The 19,657-nt window shown below is 41.9% G+C and overlaps 1 protein-coding gene across 1 annotated transcript in view; it reads left to right on the top strand.

Annotated features, from left to right (window-relative positions):
• Positions 1–19,657, top strand: part of LOC102041456 (BEN domain-containing protein 5) — a 542,525-nt gene that overhangs the window by 439,741 nt on the left and 83,127 nt on the right. Inside the window, exon 5 of the mRNA XM_031058558.1 lies at positions 9,746–9,785. Coding sequence (XP_030914418.1) covers positions 9,746–9,785 — 40 coding nt within the window. The remainder of the gene's footprint in view (positions 1–9,745; positions 9,786–19,657) is intronic.

Raw genomic sequence — 19,657 nt, 5'->3', positions numbered from 1 at the left:
CCACATTTCGAATTACCCAGAGAAACATATTTTCTGTGCAGCCCAAAGGACAACTGCTTTGTCTCATGACAGAATTACCACGTCCTTGGTTAAATGTTTGTTACGTGTGAGCAAATCTCAGCTTCTGTATGGTGGGGATCTGGTTCTGAGGGGCACAACCTGCCCCCAGTGCCTCACCAGGGGGAAATTCAGCCTTTGGCTGGGCTGGACCCTGAAGCATCTCCACATTTGTGATGCAAAAAATGAGCAGTTTCATGTTAAGATTGGTTAATAAAGCATTTGGTTCCCTACTCTCTCCCAGTAGGTTCTCCTGCTCAAAGTAGTCCCCAGATTTTTTGCCTGTCACCAGATTTTTCACCAGTGTGTGCTCTGGGTTTTTTAAGCACCATTAGATGTACATCAGGTAGCAGGTCCCCAGTGAATTTCTTATAGAACAACTGTAAAAGAGAGATAATTTGAACCAGTTAGCAATGAGGCTAATGAAATGAGGGTTTCAGACCTCTTATCTCTCTTCAGCTGACAGGACAAATGTTGTCTCCCGTTTTATTAGTCAGAATAACCTGACATGGACTGAGGAGAGGAGCAAACTTGTAATATCTGGATGGCCTCATTTTCTTACACAACTCCCCATTGAGGCTGCTCTCAGAAAACTAATTCAGCTCAGTGATTCTGATGAACCAAACTTTTATTTTCTCCTTTAATATAACATAACATATTATTTACAACACATATAACTCTCTTCAACTGCTGTGAATAAAAATTCTCCTGGAATGGTTTTCACAGTTTAAAGCGCCTGGTTGAAGGATTTGGGTTTAAAATGCCAAATTTAAAAACTAAGATAAAGCTGTCCCAGTTGAGATGTATAGAGTGAAATGCTGCCTTGGCTACAGTAGCCTCCATTTGGCTTTTTTATTAACAATTTTAGAGACACCACCCGTTGATTAAACATGAATTACAGTAGATAGTGTACAAAGGCAGAGTGACCCTGGGAGTGGCTGTGGGGAGTCCCAGAGCTGCCCTGGTAGTCCTTAGGAATTGTGATAGCAGTGGCAGCCTGACTGTACCTTGTTCCACAAGCTTGGTGCCTCAGCTGCAGGAATTAGTGATGATTTTAGCACATTTCATAGGAAAGCACAACGACATCACTTCAGAAACAAATGAGAAAGCGATGGGTCTGTTTGGAAAGTCAGATTGTTCCTTTTACCTTCAGAAAAGCCCACGCTCATTTGTGCCATTTGACTTCTCCAGACAGTGCTGTCATGGGCTGTAATTAAATAGGCAGGTTTTGGGAGAATAAAGATTGGGATGCTCTGAATCATTTGTTGAAGTGAATATGACAAGCAGTGGTCTGGTTTGAAAAAAAAAATTATTTTGAGCAATAGGAAAACAAACTCACTGCCGTGGATTGTGAAAGGAAACAGACTCAAACTGAAATTAGATGAAAAGCTTGAAATTAGATGAGACCAAAATAGTTGACCATATAAATTTATATACTTCTCCATACATAACAGATTCTAATTTAACTTTTTGATGAAATTTTTATCATGTTGCCTTAACTTATATACAGTAATTAAGAGACATTACACAGTATGTGGGGGTTGAGGGGGGATTTTCAACAGTCTTGCTAGTTTAAATGTGAAAATACAGAGTTATTCCTCCTTCCCTCCTGCCTGTCCCTATTGCAGGAAAGTCTGTGGCTGTAGTGGTGCCTGAGCAGAGCTTGGAGGGCTGGAGTCAGTTACTCTTTCAGTGAAAAATTCTCATGTTTCAGAAACTTTCCCAACATCTTCAGAATCTGAGGTGTTTTTATTTTTTTTTTTCCTTCTCCTAGAATTTCCCTTTTTTCTGAACCAGTAATGCCTTTGAACCCAAGCCAGTCTTCTCCCGAGCAGTGTCATGGCTATTCTGGTATGATGACAGTTTATTAAACTTAGTGTTAGTTGACATGAAGAGAATAGAAAACTGCTACTAAACTGCTACTAAACTGCTACTAGCTGGTAGCTAAGCTGCTTAGGTCAAACATGAATTTTGTAACTTAAGTCCCAATTTAAATAAATATTAATTTAGGCATAGAGAGCAAAAGAATATTTGGGAGAAACCATCTGTGGGTTCAGAGCTCAATTTCAAGGTCCAGATGGGGGCCATGAACCTCTGAATTTGTCTCTCCCTTATGATGTAATCACAGGCTCCTACAATTGCATGTTTAGTTTAAAAATTGCCTCTGTTGGGGGTTAATCTGTCCTGTTATCTAAACCAGCCCATAAACAATGGCTGGCCAGTCAATATCCCATTACTGGTATAGGTAGATATGCTTTGTTTCTAATTAAACATTCATTGAACACTGTTGCTTCTCTCCCCTGCCCCCCAACAAATGGTGAACTTTCCAAGTTCATAATTGCTTTCAGAAATGCTGCCCCTTTCCTTGGTAAAACTTAATGCAAGACAGGAATCACAGCTAAAGAATTGCAAGGCAGTGCCTGGAGGGATGTGTGTCATGGATGGATTTTGGTTGTTAATGGCACACTGTGGGGTCTGTACAGTTCTTCCTGCCCTTATTTACTGTATTTTTCAAAATAAATAAATCTTAAATAGAAGAGTTTATTAGCTCCTGCTGCTTACTATGTACTTTAAAACATAATCCGTTGTTTGTGGCATTACAATAATCTCTATAGGCATTAAGTAATTGATGTCACAAGCACAGGATTATAACCACAGCTCTGCAATTTACATAGTAATACAAGAAACTATGAAAAACCTGCATGGCAGTGTTTCACCAAAACAAACCCCTTAGAGTGCTGAGTTAAATTGTGGAATGAGTCGATCCTGAGCCCTTGCTCTGTAGGTACATTTAAAACATGCACAAGCAGATAAAGAAAGTGCAGCTAAAAAAAAGTCTTGATCCCGATTTGGATGTAGGGCCAGACCATGGAGAATGGGCCTCTTCTCTCCTCTTCCTTCATTTCTTGCAGGCCCAGAGCTTTTGGGAAAGAGCAGAACAAAGATATTGGCTACATCACCCTTTCTTTTCCCTCAGTCAAGAGGCTTTTTGCTGTCATAGCTTTAATTGGCAAAATTAAGGACCAGTTCATTCCAAAGCAGTTCCTTCCTCCTGCCTTACTTTCCAGAGATGAGATAGCCTCCACAACTTTTTGTTGTGATTGTTAATATTACAGTGAACAGAGAGGTGCCTTTTTTTGATTCCTAGTGGTTCACTATGATAGTGGTTACTACTTTATGGCAGCTGCATATGTAAATAAGGCAACCTATAGACGAAGCACGAGTAGATGTCACTCAAGAACATGTGGAAGAGGCCATGAATTTGTGGGGCCCATAAAGCTGAGAGTGGCTCCCATGGCTTGGGCAATGTTCTACAGCTCTACCTGTTCACCAAGGGGCTGCAACCTCCTCCTGCTGCCATAGGTTTTACTGACTGTGTGCTAAAAAATGGCTTTTCCACCTTTCCTTAACCTTTGTTGTGTTAATGTTCATTCTGTACAGCTTTGGAGCACAACAGGGCTGTAAGAAGATTATGTGTGGATCTTCTGTTCCTGAGACAAATAGTTCGAGGGGGAAGAAGGAGAAGTCTCAGCTACTTGTTTGGCAGTGCTTTGGGCAAGTAGGAAGGCACCATGCATCACTGGTTTTGGGAAAGAAATAGGCAAGTGTCAGGTGTTAAGTAGGAGAGGATGTGCACTGGAAGAATGAGTAAAGTAGCTTAAAGGTTTGGCACTGTCTTTCGTTATTTGGGCTTGGTTTTGATTCTAAAGCAGAATCGAGTTACCACACATTGCAGTGATCAAATACCTGCAGAGGTCACTGTCAAAATGGTTTAGAATGCTCATTATAGTCCTTAGCATGAGCAATAACATATCCCAAACCACTTTATAAATGTTCCTCCACACCTATATTATCAATAATTGATTCCACAGGGTAGGCTACAGCAGATGCAATTTGCTAAAATCCCAGTCAAGCGTCAACAAGCTGACTGGTTCATTTTATCATTATACCAGAAAACTTTAGCAGCTAATCATAAAGGAAGTACAAAATATGAGATCTTGTTTCATTATGTGAACAAAAGTCTGTGATTTTAGGATGGAAAAAAAGAAAAGCTCAGAATCATGTGGGGGGGAAAAAAGTTTTAAATCATCGGATTATCAATTTTTGTAGGATTTGAATTAGTACTTTTTTGGTATCATTACTTAAATCAAGAGTTTCTCTTTGGAGGTAACTCTTGTACTCTGAAGGGAAGGAGATACAAGTAGTGAAACTTGCATTTGAGGAACTGGGAACTGGGCAGACATGAATGCCCACTTTTTCCCCAACCACTTCCTTCATCAAAGCCTTCCTTAAAAAATTATCCAGATGTTGATCAGCCCTGAATACTTAACCTGTGGCAACAAGAAGGATGGGATACGGCCTTTGACCTGCCTCTCCTCCCCTTTTTCCCCCCAGTGCAAACCATGGTGGCACTCACGTTGTGCCACCCACCTGTGCCAAGCTGCACTCTTGGGATCTCCTTGATCCTTTTCTGAACCCCTGGGTTCCTTCATGCCATAATGTGAAAAGACAGATTTCCAAAGCATTGACATTACAGATTGTGGCAATCACAGAGGCCACAGAAATGTGAAATGTACCCTTCAGTGCATCCTCAGCTTTATTTGTGATAAGATACGCTGGTTTCAATTACTCTTGTGTCAACACAGTTTACAGAAAAGAAACACTTGTTTTGAAGTCAAAAAGAAAAGGTGCTATTAGCGACAACTTGTGGCAAAGTTTCCAGGAAAAAAAAAATAACATTGCACAATTCATTTCAATCTTAAACCCTCTGCACAGTAAATTGAAGGTGGTGAGGGACAGGCACATGTTCAAAACACACTCAGATTAGGGGGAAGAAATCAATAGCATAGACCAGGCTGGGTAAAAGGAGCAGACAAAGTCCTTGTGAGGTCCCAGAGAGCCAATTGCAGCTTCCTGTGAGGGGGAAATGGCAGGAGCTGTCAGTGAGTGGGCAGCCTGGTTTTGGGATCACAGCTGCAGCAAAAACTGCCCACAGAGTGAAGGCAGTGGAAGGCACAAAGCCAACAGGAGCTTTCTAGGGCTGAAGTCGATCTCAGCCCTGGGCTTGGGAATTTTATATGGAGCAAGGCAGGAATAGATGGCCTTGCTGTTTAGAAAAACCTCTGCTGGCTCCTGGGATGTGGATGGCTGGGAAGCTGAAGGAGCTTCCAGCATCATGTGTGGAATAGATCCCTGAGTAGCTGCTGCCAGCTCCATCCCCACTTACCTGCACTGCTGGGTCCAGGGGCCCTGGAGATGATGTGCTGGGACAGAAGGCAGGGATAAGGATATTTTTTGGATCATGGCTGGAGCAGGAATAGGAAGATGACTTTATAATTGCTTTTTTATCACTCTTTCTGACTATATTGACTTAATACTTGACACAGCTTGGCTGGCAAGGAAGGCCCAGATACATTCAGAATTAGATATGACGAGGCTCATTCTTACATGAGAAGAAAATCATCGGTTGCTACAGAAACAGCTCCATATCAGTCTCGTGGGGCATCTTTGCATCTGGCTTTTTTTCCCTTCTCTTTTGCTAATCTGTAGATAAGAGTCAAAGCAAGTGCAGCACATCCCACATCTATATAAAAGGTTGGAGGAACTCTGCAGAGAGCAAAGTGTGAAAGAACATCTCATAGATAAGCTAAACTTAAATGAATGAGTTAATTTACACTCCCCTTGCAATTTTTTTCCTAGTTTTGCAACTCTTGCTAAGTTAATTGAGGTGAAAATTAAATGACACCAGTCAGCAAATATTTTAAAGACCTCCAAAACCAAGGAAGAGAAAGGAGTTACTTAGAAAAGGAGCTACTAAGAAACAGGAAAAAATCTGAGGGGTGAGTTAGAATCTGTGTCGAGAAAATTGCGTCTTGTAATGGAATAATAATCCAGAGTCACTTTTAGGCAAGTTGTTTGACTTGATAAATTCAGGAATTAGTTAAAAGTAAGTGTATATTATGGGTGAGCAGGGACCATTCGGCACACTGCAGACCAGCTCACCAACAACGTTCTTCAACTGGTTCCCTAAAATGTAATGAATTCTTGATGCTTAGTAGATTAATATTTATTGAGTGAATCAATGCTTAATTTATTAAAAAATTGCCTTCCTTGTATTTTAATATGATTTATTACTCATCAGTGCCTTTTGCATTAATTAAGGATTGTGTTAATTTTGTGGAAGCGAGCACGATCTGCTGCAGGTTTGCTGCGAGCCCTGGTGTGCTGGAGGGACCGTGCCTCTGGGTAGTGCCAGAGATGGAAACTGCTCCAGGTGGGAAGAGGATGAATCACCAGAGGCCTCTTCCTGCCCTTGGGATCTCAAACAGCCAGCCGAGTGGAAAAGAGGATGCTGCCCCTTAAGGGCAGGACAGGATTACAGCAGCAGTGATACTGTGATGATGCAGGGAATATTTCTGTTTGCCTCTTATAAATTATGGCTGATGCTGTGGGGATCATTTTTGTGTCTCTTGTGGAATGCCCTTTTGTCAACGTGGGTGAAATCCAGCCTTAGAGACATGGGAAGCTGTCACCACTTTCCCAACCAGGGACAACGCTCATCACATTTCAGCGCTCAGATTGTAAGAAATTCTTGGGACAGTGGGTTGCCTGAAGATTGGGATGGTCCCAAGCATCTCAGCAGGGGCAGGTGTTTGAGAAGTGGAAAATTCCTAAAGGCAGAACAAAAAAAGCCAGACATCTTGTGAGCTGAGTCTTTCAAGAAATCTGTCAAAACAGGGAGAGGGTGATCATGCTGGAGGGGAGCCACAGCTGCAATTTGCATCTTTCAGCACTGAAGAAAGAAGCAAATACATAAAGCCCCACAGCCACGATTCTTCTGATGAAATTATTTTATTAATGGGTGTGACATTTGTAATGTCTCTCTCTTTAAATTCAAATACTGCTGTTTTTATAGCTGCTCATAAGTGAGTCTGTCTGGGTTTTTTTTTGTTTAAATCCATCTAGTTACCAGGCTGCCTGCATCCAACTGAGCCCTGGAAACGGCAGAGCTAGCCCTGAGATCTGAGAGCAGGCAGGAATCTCCTGAAAGTGATTGTGTCCATAATTAGGGCATCTTTGCATGTTTAAATGCACGATTCTGGAATGCACTCTGCTGTTTGCTTCTCTGCGGGGCTGGGGTGAGTGTACACAAACTTCCCTTGAGGAGCTAAATCAGAGAAACCTCTTCAAGGTCCAGTGAAGGTCAGAGCTGAGAATTTTTTCCTCCCTCTGTCACCAGGCAGGCAGGAATCACTGAGCTCCAGCCTGGAGCACTTGGGTGGAGCCAGTGCCAAGAACCTGGTGGCATTTCAAATCCCTTGCAGCAGTTAGGTGTTAGATGCAAAAGATCAGTGCTGCTCCACTTGGAGTCAGAGAAATAACTTCAGCTTAAAGTTCAACATATACACAAAGATTTCCTGGATCTGGAGTTAATTTGTTTTTTCCAAGGTCAGCTTGAAGGCAGCATTCAAAAAAGTTACAAACTGAACATTTGACTTGTAATAATTTCATTTTATTTCCCATTTGTTTGACCTGTCCTATATGCTTTTGTTTTCCTGACGCATCAAGCTACGCTATTTTGGTTTTTCACTTAATGTTTATTTTTAGGCCATTTAACAGACTCAACTCAGGACTGGGGGCCAGTTGGGCCGCATGCCTTTCTCTCTGTTCCATATCTTTACATTTTCCAACTTTCTTTGATGCAGGATATTTATATTCCACCTTTTTTCCTAGTAGAGAGGCTTTCACGGAGTATAGGCTTCAGATATATATTTTCTGCTCTAGCTGCTCGTTAGATATACAGCATTTGGAGTTCCAGTTGTGCTGAGAAATGTAAGCAAAGCTTTTGGCCCAGTGGGGGCTGAGCTCTGGCATTTCACAGCTTTGTACATATGAATCAGGATTAAGGTGCAGGATCTATATAAAATTTAGCTCATTAGGAGATGTTTTGTCTCACAGCTCCCCTTGGGAAGGTGGGTCCTGTGTGTGAACAGATTTCTTACTCTGCTTTGCTGCTCCCAGGAAAGTAGAGGGGTGAGCAGGTGTCACAAGGCAGCAGCAGGGTTTTCTGCTCCCTTTTACCCTGGCACACCTGGAAAAAGGTTTGGCCCCAGTATTTTAGACTAAAGCAAATATACCCAAGCACACTGCTAAGGTCATGCTTGGAATGACTTAGCAGAGGTAAGAGAACAAGAAGTACCTCTGGAAAAAGAGATAGGAATTTTCTCTCAAATATATTTTGTGTTGTGCCAGAGGTAAGGAACTGAAGGCCAAAAAGGTTTCAGAAAATGTGTTTTTTTCCAGCCTGACATCCCACTTGGCTTTCCAGCAGGCCAAATGTGCTGTTGTGCCCAGCATAGCTCAAATGTATTCAGTGTCCATGCATCTTCAGCCAGTGAAGCCTTACCACAGGGAAGTGATGGGTTTGGAAAGGAGTTTCATCAGTCATGATTTCCAAGGAAGAGCACTCAGGGTAGGGAATACCACGTCAATGTTTCCTCCTCAAGGACTTTCAGCTGTCACATAGGGAATACAGTGAGTGCAGTGATGAGAATTAGATCAATAGGGCTGACAATAAATGAAAGTAACACAGACATTATTGAGCAAATTAGGAGAGAGAAATTAAACTGGACAGTATAATCTTCAATACCTGCTAGACACACTGATGTTGGGCAAAGTTAGGAAGAAGACAGCAAGTTGGAAAGTGCTATGATGAAGGGGCAGTAGCAGTCTGTCTGTGAGATGGGGAAAGCCCTGCTTGTGACAGAAAGCTCTCAGCCCTAGGAAAAGTGGAAAAAAGATGATAATGGTCCAGGAGCACCTGGATTTAAGTGGCAAGTTACAGAGAGACAGTGGTGGAGAAATCACCTGAGACTGGGAACATGGAGTAGGTAACAGTGCTGATTACGTGTTACAGGAAAAGGGAACCTCAGATGCACACCACCATCACAAACGCTTTGGTGGGATTTTTGGCTTGCTCCAGGCCAAACATTTTCCTAACTTCCTCACAGTATGAATTTGTTCACCCTGTGAAGGTTTGCAGCAATTCCAGAAACCAGTCCTCTGTGTAGACTTGATTACTTGCCATAATAACTGCCTTTATTTTGCTGTCTGTACACATATCAAGTGATGATCAAATCTGGCAAGCTTTTGGGATGAGGGATATCCAGTGGCAGCAAGATCCATGGGCTGACTGCAGTCAGCATGTAAAGAAGCTTTCCTTTTATCAGTCCTGGGTTTGTCTAGATCCTCTTGCACGTCTTTGAAAGGTTCACCCCAAGGCAATATAATTGTGTTTGATCACATACAGACATTGAGTCAATGACTGATATGAATAAAGAATTTAGAGTTGCTTGTCCTGGTTCCATGTCTTCTTCCCTGTAGAATCAGAAATCACTTTTATAAATATATCGGTCCATCTGTGCTTCCAGCTATCCATTTCAAGTATATGTTCCAAAAAAGAAATAGTAACACTTTATAAGGGCAAATAAAAACACATTAAAAGAACTGAGGAAGGGGATTTTTCTCCCTCGTAAAGTACATGTGGATCCCTTCCAAAAGAGTTACAGTGAGCCATGTAACTTGTAATTAATCCTGCTGTAAATGTCAGAACACTTACTTTGCAGGTCTAAGCTGACCCACTAAAATTAGTCCCCTTTTAACAATTCCTTTATAATTTGTTTTTCAGCAGAAACGGCGGCTTGACCTCCTGACAATAACCAGCCCTGGTAAGTGAGCTCTGCCGCGCCGCTCTCTTCTGTTTTCTTAAAGAGATGGTTGTCTAAATGTGTTTTTTCTCCCGTCTCTGACATGCAAAATGAAAAACACTGTTCCCCAGAAAATCTTTCACCTAATAACAAGTGACAGCTATATTGTGCTCGGCAAAGCCCCGGGCAGTTATCCGTTCACAGAGCTGCCTCTTCAGACCTTTACTCTATGAATTGGAGTGCTGATATTTCTTTAAGCCTCCTGGGGTTACAGTTAGCGGTATATCTGCAGGGCAGATGCCCTCAAATTCTCAAAGTGTGTTCAAGTATCACAGAAATGCAAGCTTGACTTTCCTTGGTGGCAAACGGGAGCAGTTTGGGGAGTTGGGAGATGGTGACACTCGATATGTGGAAGGAGACACAAGGTCCAGGCTCACGGCTGAGAACCCCAAAGTGGGGAAGGAAATATTTACGTGGAATTAAAATGCCTTAAACCATTTGTTTCCTGATTTTGTCATTTACCTGTCAAGGAGATAAACCAAAATTTGTTCTTATTGGGAAAGTGTGGGGCTGTGGCAAGAGTGAATTTTGAAGGTCTCAGCATCATGATGGAAATGCAGATTGGTTCCTCTGTGATCTCAGCTCTTAAGGCTGGGTGGTTTTTAATTTATTCCTATTTGCCAGGCTCACTTTCTTTCCATTAGCTGCTACAGAAGTTTGCTGCCCACCAGCTTCAGATGAAGCCCATCTCAAATAGTGCCACATTTTGGTTAACTTTCCTCATTTTTCAGATGTGTGTATGAATTAAGCTTTCAGGTGGGCTTTAACTGGGACTAATGAATTCTGGCCTTAACTGGTAATAATGTGCTAGCAGAGTGAACAGGTGTTATGGGAAGTGAACAAAACGTGACACACATTTGCTTGGATAACAATTCTGCATCAGTAATTGTTCTGACACTCTGAATGTAGATATAATCTGTGACATGGTTTCTCCTTCACTAACCTTGTTAAAATAATAAGAATTAAAATAAGGAGGAGGAACACTTTGTTGGGACAGATGTTTGAGGCTATTGGCAATTGCATCACATTTTTGCATGTTCACTTTTCACGCAGTTTGCAATTATGTTAATGTATGCTCAGGGCACTTGCTGATAAAAGCAACAATACAGTGTGATACAGCTATTGTCACTATTCTAACTGTAACTTCAAGGACAAACATGGCACATTTTTCATTTTCCATATCTTCAGCATTCCCTGTTTCTAGAGGAAAAAGAAAAAAAAAAGATGTCTGAAGGTCTTAATCATAGTACACACTGAGATCTTGGATAAGGGCACCAAACTCTACAGGCACTTTTTCAATAAGAGAAAAGAAGGTTGGGGACCAGAATGACTTAATATGAGACTTTTCTGTAAAACAAACTTATGATACCTTTCTCATAATTTCTGACACAGTATTCAGTGTAAAAGGATTGATTGGGTTGAGTTTGCGCATAGATGTGATCAGTAAATAGCTGATCAGATCTCTGTTTAATAAAGCAATCTACTAAATGAACACAGCAATTAGAAGGATCTACTGCGTAGGTAAGCATGCTGCACTTAAGCATGCTGCACAAAAGCTTTCTATAACATGCACCTTTTCTGAAATGCAAGTTTTACCCTTTGATATTTAACCAGAAATCTAGCGTAACTGGATACAGAGGGGAAAAAAATAATATTTGTTCACGATTGCATAATAAAGTGCCTGTAGTTTTTCCTTCAGTAAAGGCGTAGTAGAAGCTTGGTGCTGGATCAGGCCAAACTTACCAAAGAGCCTAAAGCTGAGATTTTTCAAAGGAGTTGAAATAGTTAGGCACTCAATTCCTAGTAGGATTGGAAAATGTCAGCCTGTGGATTAAAGGGTCTAGTTTCAGCCCTACAAATACAAAAATAAAATAAAATAAATCATAGCCTTGGGGCTTTTATCTGTCTTTGGAGACTGCTACTTTAAAATATTTAATTCTTTGAGTCCTAGTTCTAAGATCTGACACTGACAGTCTGCTTTTACAAAGTCGTGATATCAGTTATGATGGCTGAGATCAGCCATAATCACTGTCAACCCTTAATTTACTGATTCAAATGAGGGGCTGAGCTGTTTAGTTGTACCTGCCAATCCTCTGGGACTTGTTTCTATTCTCCACCTTGCCGCAGGCAGGCAGCCTTTGCTTTTGGCAGAGGTCACACAGCTTTAGTTGGAGTTGTGAAAGTCCTCTGTGTCCCACAAGGGGCGTCGGCCACCAAAACCCTATTGCTTAATTGTAAGAATAGACAAACGGCTTCAGAAGAAAAGGTGACCTCTGAGATTTGCACTTCTGTCACAATGAATATAATCTCTCTTTCTTGTGTGTGTGTGCGTGTGTGTGTGGAGCTCTTGAACCAGTTTTTCTACCTTTAGTCAAGAATCAATGGTGATCCCTCGCAGATAGTACAACAGCTGTTCTCCATGTGCTACTAAAACAATTTCCAAAAACTGATCAGCCAATTAATGAGATTAATTGCAAGGTAAAATAATGCCATTAATGTAAGTTAAGTGTTGTTGAGACTCAGGCACCAAAATATTTAAAGGGAGTTTGTGGAATCACAGAAACCTTAACGTTGTCACATGGCAGTCCCACTGCTCCCCATGGCCATGGCTGTTGCATGATGCCCCAGAAATCACCCCCAGAAGGATCACAATTTGTGCCTGCTTCTTGTTCCCTGAACCTCACCCCTGCCCATGCTGTGCTGAGCTCACACTGAGAGTGACCCAGAGCTGCCTCTTGCCCTGCTCCACGTGGCTTCCAACCCCCAAGCAAAGGGTGCTTGGCTTCCTGAAACCTGCCTGAACAGGTTCTGGGCTTAAAAGCACATCTATATGTTAAACTGAACAGGTATAGACCATTAATCTATACGCTGGACTGAAACAAGCCTGGGCAAAAGTGAAAAAAAATAAAAGAAACAGGACTACAGATGGCTGGAGCTGCAGCTCAACTACACCGTTTGTATGCAACATGCAGGGCTCACCTCTTGCAGCACCCTAATAAAGCAGGTATGGAAAGCTCCACACTGTGCCCCAAACTGGAGGAAGTCTTTCCTTTGCTGTGGATCCCCAGGAACAGCCAGACACAAATGATGCATAAGCTGGGAGCAAGCCAGACTCCCTCATGCTCAAATATATTCCTTTGAAGTAACTGACACCCCTGTAAATGTGGAGGGGAGTTCTCTGCTCTGCCTTGCTGCTGAGTAGCTGGAGGAATGTTAAGTTAAATTTATCAATGCTCTCAGCACACTCCTTTCTTCTTGCCCCTTGACATGTGAGGTACAATTAGAGTGCTGCTGTACAGTTCAGGGTGCCCGAGTCAGAGCTGGTGTGCGCAGTGGGGTGGGGGAAGGATGTTAAAAATTCATTAGGAGCTGGCAGGGACATGCTGGCAGGGAGTGGGACATAATGAGATTTAAGTTTTGGTAATTTAAATTTTCTTTAAACCCAGCTTTACCTTTGAATTGGATCCAAAACATTTCCTTAACGCTATTCTAGTTGTCTTTGAGGTTTGGGACCAAAGCTTGAGGTGGTTTAATTTGGCCTTGTTGCACAAAGGAGATGAGGATCTGCCCTTCATTTCTCTGTGATCACGTTCTAGTAGCACTTTGAACACGCACATGCAATCACATCACATTTTGTGGTAACCACTCAATAGCTGCAAATAAGATACCCCTGTTTCCATAGCTTTTCCATGGAGACACAGCTTTTTGCATCTCCTGTGTTTATGATAATAACACAGCTTTCCAATTTCTCTGCTCAGTAAGGTAAGTTCCTCTCCCACTGAAGTATATTTTAATTATTGATACCATAAATGGAAGTGTGTTGGAAACTATTGGCTTTGAAAATAGCTAACGTGATATTATCCAAGAACCATCAGGAAAATTCTTTTGAAATTCTCTTTGATTCAGCCATCCTCAGGGCTTTATCCTTCTCTACCAGTCTCTCTACTGCCAATTTAAAATAACATTCTCTTGAAATCAGTGCAATGTCAGGAGAAATTCATCAGCACCGTAGGTGCATGTTTCCCAGATGTATATAAACCTACTACATTTGGCAGCAGTAAATTGATTGCATTTAAAAAACCTGGGGTAGTTGAATATTCCGTAGTGTCCAGCTTGGCTACAGCACAGAATATAAAGTAATTTTTTTAAGTTTCTTTCAGTTCTGTTTTAGATGAAAAAATGTAAGTGCTGACTCTGTAATTCCTGGTTTTTGATTTATTCAGATTTTCCTAATGTGTAAACCGCATCAGAGCTTTACAGGCAGGGACATAGTAAAATAATCCTAATCTCTATTGAGATCTGGTCAGAAGTATTAATGGCTTCTATATGCTTCCTCCTAACATTCAAGATCTTACACTTTTAAACAGGGAAAAAAGCTTGATTTTAAAAGTATTTATCAGTCTGATCTATGTGGTGAAATATTCTCCCCCCTTTAATATCATCAGTGCTGCATGCTCTAAAAATGTCTCCATTTCATTAATTTGTGATATACTGCTACCCTGAATTCTTTTAAGGTGGCTTTAGCTTCTGCCATACATATTTTACTGCTTTAAATTATAGATATAGGACTGTTGCCTAGTTAATTTCCTCTGGTTAGGAAAATATATTTCTGCTCTCCTGGCATTGCATAAAGTGATATGTGGGATTTGCTATATTTTTTAGCTGATTAAGTTTTGCATTTCTACATATTACTGTTTATGAGACCTCAAGTAAAAATGCGTAAAGGAAGGAGAAGTTTTATAGTATATTTCAAAGTTTCATTTAACTATAAATTTCACCACTAAGCCCTGCTACAAGACTTTTCCATTACCTTCCAGGATAGTCTGGCTATCAACTTCTTTCTAATTGAAGCATGAAAATAATATGAACTCAAAGTCATGGAGCTATAAAACAGTTATTAGTAAAAATGATACCAACTAATAAAATGTGACAGAAAGTTGTTTGCTGCTAAAACTCAGGGACATTTTTTTTTTTTGCAGGTCCTTATTAATTAATAGCACATTGATTTTGGTCTAAGTATGTATCAAAGGATGGCATTGAAGATTTTAAACAGCCTAACTTAACCACTGCTCATGTTTGTTAGTGAAGCTTCACATGCTCTTTTACTTGCAAAGCTGGTGGAGAAAAGAAATTACTTAAAATTCCAGTAATAATTGAGTCTTTTAATGCTCAGTGAATTATTTCCCATATCATTGGGTATTAATCCACCCATTTGTCCACAATAATATGAGATAACTGGAGGAGTCAGAATCTCACTGCTCAGCAAGGCAATGATTTGTCTGAACCCACAGTACAAGAATTTCCCTACCATAAAAATAAAATACAAATGCTAGAATCTCTGCTCAAAGTGAAATTCTCGTGTTGTCTGTCTTAGCTGAACCATAAAGCCACAGGAAGAAGTTTTTTCCAGGCTTGATGAAACTTTAGCAAGATAATTGTACTAACAGAGAGCAGAAGGAAGACGTGGACTCTTTTTCTTTTTTTGTGTCATTAGGTTGGCTTCAGCTGTCCTGAGGCTAATTAGGAAATTTTACTATATCCAATTTCTCATCTTTAGAGTATCTGAAGAGCTGTAAGAATTTCCATTTGCTGTGATAAGGAGAAATAATATTGTTGCTTGTAATTACTCTTTCATGCAGATCAGTACCTTCCTGATTCTCAGTTCTACCTCTGCATTTGCCAGAATAATAATTGCAGAGATGCCTCCTACTGCAGTGTCTTTTCCCTTCCCTCACACCATGTCCCAAGAGAATGAGTCCCCCCTGATCTTTCTGCCTGTCCCCTGACCTATTTCCACCTGTGTCACCAAACATCACCCACATCCATCTCCAATATTTGACTTCTACAGAAATGACACTTTTTTGATTCAATAATGAAACCAGAACTTTATCCCCATTTGTTTGCAGAATGTTTACTTTTAGTAAGGCTGTTTCATCCCCACCTTTGCATTTAAAAAAGTGACCTTTTTTTTGGATACATGTAGAAGAAGTGATATTTGCGAAGTCAAAATAAGACTGCAGAGAAGATATTCTAAAGGCTAATCCATTACTTTTGAAGAAAAATATCAAGCTTTACCACAATTCCTTATTATTATTCTGGGTCACCATGGTGTTTCCATGCACCTTGGCATGTCCCTTTAATTGGTTCCTTACATGGGAAGGTCCGGCACAGTTGCATTGAAAGCTGACATTTCTAACTAACTGACCTTTTCAGGCCCAGTGACACTCCTATAATGATTATCCTCTAGCATTGTTTGGACACAATACCACATACTTCACAGCACATAAAGAATATGTTCTTTGAGAACTATTCAAAATGCCCAATCTCAAGTTAGCAAAATGAGAAAATTGGGTGCAAACATTCATCAGAGTGTTATTGTGCAGGTATCGATTTGAATGCCCTTTCATTTCTCTGGGAAAAAGTGTTGTATTATAGAGCTCTAAATTAACTTCTGTTCTGTTTTTTTCCCCCAGTAAGTATAAAAAGGTCAAATTCATTCATAAGGCTGAATAGATTTGCAGGATATAAGCAATAAGATAGCAATCAACCTTCAAATAACCTTTAAAGAGACAGTATCTTTTCTTATGAACAGTAATTGATCTGCTCATTAAGTCACTGGGTACTCTTTGGGGCTCACCTGGGCAAAAATGTGTAAGACCTGTGAGGAAATTATGTCAGCTACAGCCAAACAGGAACAAATCCTCACGTGTAAATCTAAATATTTCACAGGTTTTGAGGGGTGTAAAGCTGATGAGAGGATTGGTATTGCAACACGAATTCCTTCACTTTGCTGTTACAAGGGTGAGTGGGAAAGATGTAGAAAAGACCTCAAAGTGTGAATTTGGTATTTGTGAGGACAACAATCAGAGCATATTCATACCTGCCTGAAAACCTGGATACATCTTCAACTTGCCTTTTGGATTTAATGGCCAATGTGGGAGGGTGGCCACTGGTCATTCCATGTACAGGGGGTGCACATAGAGGGGCCTTGTGCTACACATGGGATAGGGCTGGGCATTGTTCCTCTGTTAAACTCAGTCAGATTGTCAAATGAAGGCTTTCCATGCACCATGAGGGCTTTGGGCATGTGTGTGGTGTTCATCATCTCTGCCTGCATGGACATAAAACCCGTGTCCAGGTTGTTGCAGCACTGACTCCCTGGGTGCTGCCTCCTGTCACCTCCAGCCCTGGGCTGTGGCTCTGCAGCTCCTCTGGGGCGAGCAGGAGCTGCTGAAGGACTGCTGGAAATCTCTTCAAGGGAACAGTGTCTGGCCAGGGGCCTGCTCAAAGTGCCAGGACTGCCAATTTAAGATAGCAATCAGAAGATTAGTGTTCTGACCATGTCCATATTTCATTTCTGCATGTAAATCCACGTTATGTTTTTAGTGTTATTTTTATGAATTGCACAGAGGCCGAGGACTATCTGTGCATAATTGATTACAGTGAGTTGTCTTGGTTCTTATCTTTGATCAGAATTTTCAGGAGCAGCAAGTATCCCAGGTGACAAGGCTTTTTATGCTGTAAATGTTCGCACATAATACTTTCTGTTTTACTTCACAATGAGCATCTCACTCATTTAGAGGGACTGAAAATCAGCAAGTCTGTGCACAGGTGCATTGTGATCCTCTTCTTGTGTAAGCTCAGGGAAAACTTAAAATAGAAACTTTTTTTCTCATAAACCCCTTATTTCTTCAGTATCAGATGGAAAGGATGGAAAACATTCTTCCTTTTTAATGAAATTTTAATTCTCAAGGTCACCTGTCACTCTTCACTTAGGCACATTTCTTCTCTCTGAGTGACCTGAACAAGACTAAGAGGATATCATTGTATTAAATATCTAGAAGGCAGCAGAGGATTATATTGACACTACAAAATAGAACACAGTGCAGAAATGCATGAGCCAGCAGAGCCCTGAACACCAGAGCTGTGCTGCAGCCTCACCAGCGTGGGGACAGCTGCCTCCGAGCTCTGTTCCTTGGGTGCTGTGCCAGAGACAGATAAGCCCCAAGTCCTTTTTTCACTGGCTTTAGGGTGTTGCTATCCCAGTGCAGCTGAATTGCACCTGGGCCTGAATCTTGGCTTGGGTCTTTTTATTTTTCTAACCTAGCCAGGTACACGCAGCAACCATGCTTAATTTCTATTTTAGCAGAGTCCATGCACCCCAGTCCACAGGGGTGTCATCCTGCTGGATGCAGTGACACCAAGCTGCTCCTGAATAACTGGCAATTTAAGTAGACAAAGACCAGGGCAGTGGATGGGAAACATGGAAAGAGAATGTCAAAAATAAAGTGTTATTTTCATAGAACTCTTTTCTCGCCCTTTCCTCCAATCTCTGATGTAACAGAAAATGGCAGAAACAGTGGTGATTATGCAGGAGCAACGAGTGGGACTGAGGAAGAGGGGAGCAGGAACTGCACAAAGCTCTTTTCCTAAGCTCATTTGTTTCTAAGGATTGCCAGTGGGCTCATTTTTGTTTTGTATGCAGAACATTTCTATTAAAGCAGTCAGCCAAGGTCACAGGGAAACCCACAAGAAAGGATAACCCAGAGCCCTTATTATTATTTTGAGCTTGTAACAAAGGAATTTTTAGTAGAGATTTGAATGGGGAAGGTGTGCTGGTTCTGTGAATTCAGACTGTAAGTGCAGCATAAGCCATGGTGGAAAAGAGACTTGTTCATCACACAGCTCAGTGCAGTTTTGGAGGGAGCCATTTGAGCTGCTGCTAAATGAGATAACGTGAGGACTGTTAGAGTAGCAGCACTGCAGTGTCCTTAGGAAGCAGTTAAAGGAAGGTGAAACGCTGTTTGAACACCAGGCTCTGCTCCTGATGTGGCACGAGACCCTGCTGTGAGCGCCAGGACAGAGAGTGCTGCCCGAGGAGCCAGGCACAGGAGGGGAAGGGGCACAAGGCAGCACAAACCAGAGTCACATTTCTGGGCCATATGAATCAAAAGGAAAATAACTGTTTTCCAAATAGCTAGGAGATAGCAGGAGATTGGGTTATTCATGATGCTTTATTATATCACCTGCCCTGTTGCACAGCTGCATCCCTTGTCCTTAACCTCTGGGGACTAGAGGAAGTGGCGGGAGTGGTGGAAGGGAGGAAGGAAGGAAGGAAGGAAGGAAGGAAGGAAGGAAGGAAAAGGATTATCTGTAGAGACCCTGATTTTTCTGCCCATCCTCCAGGGAGCCTCACAGTGATGCCAAATCCTGTTTTGCTGCTGCCTATCCCCTGTGCTGGACCCACCTTCCTTCCAGGGACTGTGAGGGTGTAGGGCCTGTGGCTGGATGCAAAAGGAACCCTCACTTGGACCTGCTGCATGTTTGCTTTGGGATCTGATCCAGAGCACTTAAATTGCAGCTGACTTGGACCAAACCCCTAATTCTTGTTGAAGGTTGGACAAACCCAACAGTGAGAGCGACTTCACGCTGATCCTGAGCTGAGCCCCCTCACTCCAGGGGATGGGCTGGAGTTTTGTTATCCAAACACTCAAATATCTTTCCATGGACTGGGAAACTTTCCTAAACATCTCATTTGGGCTCCGGGCTGAATTGCCAGCAGCAGCACAGCCAAGCAGGACATTCCCACCTCAGGGGGACAGCTCTGCCAGGGTGTTGGTGTTCATACCAGCTGAGTGGCCGCTTGTGGCATCCCAAAAATGCCTCTGGAAGCACCCAGCACGAGCAGGGCTGGCAGGCAGCAGTGCTGCTGCTCATAAATACAAACCCTGGAGATGCCAGGCTGCCCTGGGAGGGAGCTCTCCCTGCAGCCTGGGCAGCTTGGCCGTGGAGCTGAGGAATTAACTGCAGAGTATTACTCTCTTAAGGCTCCG

This window comes from Geospiza fortis, unplaced genomic scaffold (assembly GCF_000277835.1).
Source record: "Geospiza fortis unplaced genomic scaffold, GeoFor_1.0 scaffold396, whole genome shotgun sequence".
NCBI lineage: Eukaryota > Metazoa > Chordata > Aves > Passeriformes > Thraupidae > Geospiza > Geospiza fortis.
Note: the sequence above shows the minus strand (reverse complement) of the source record. Positions and strands in the feature narration are given on the sequence as shown.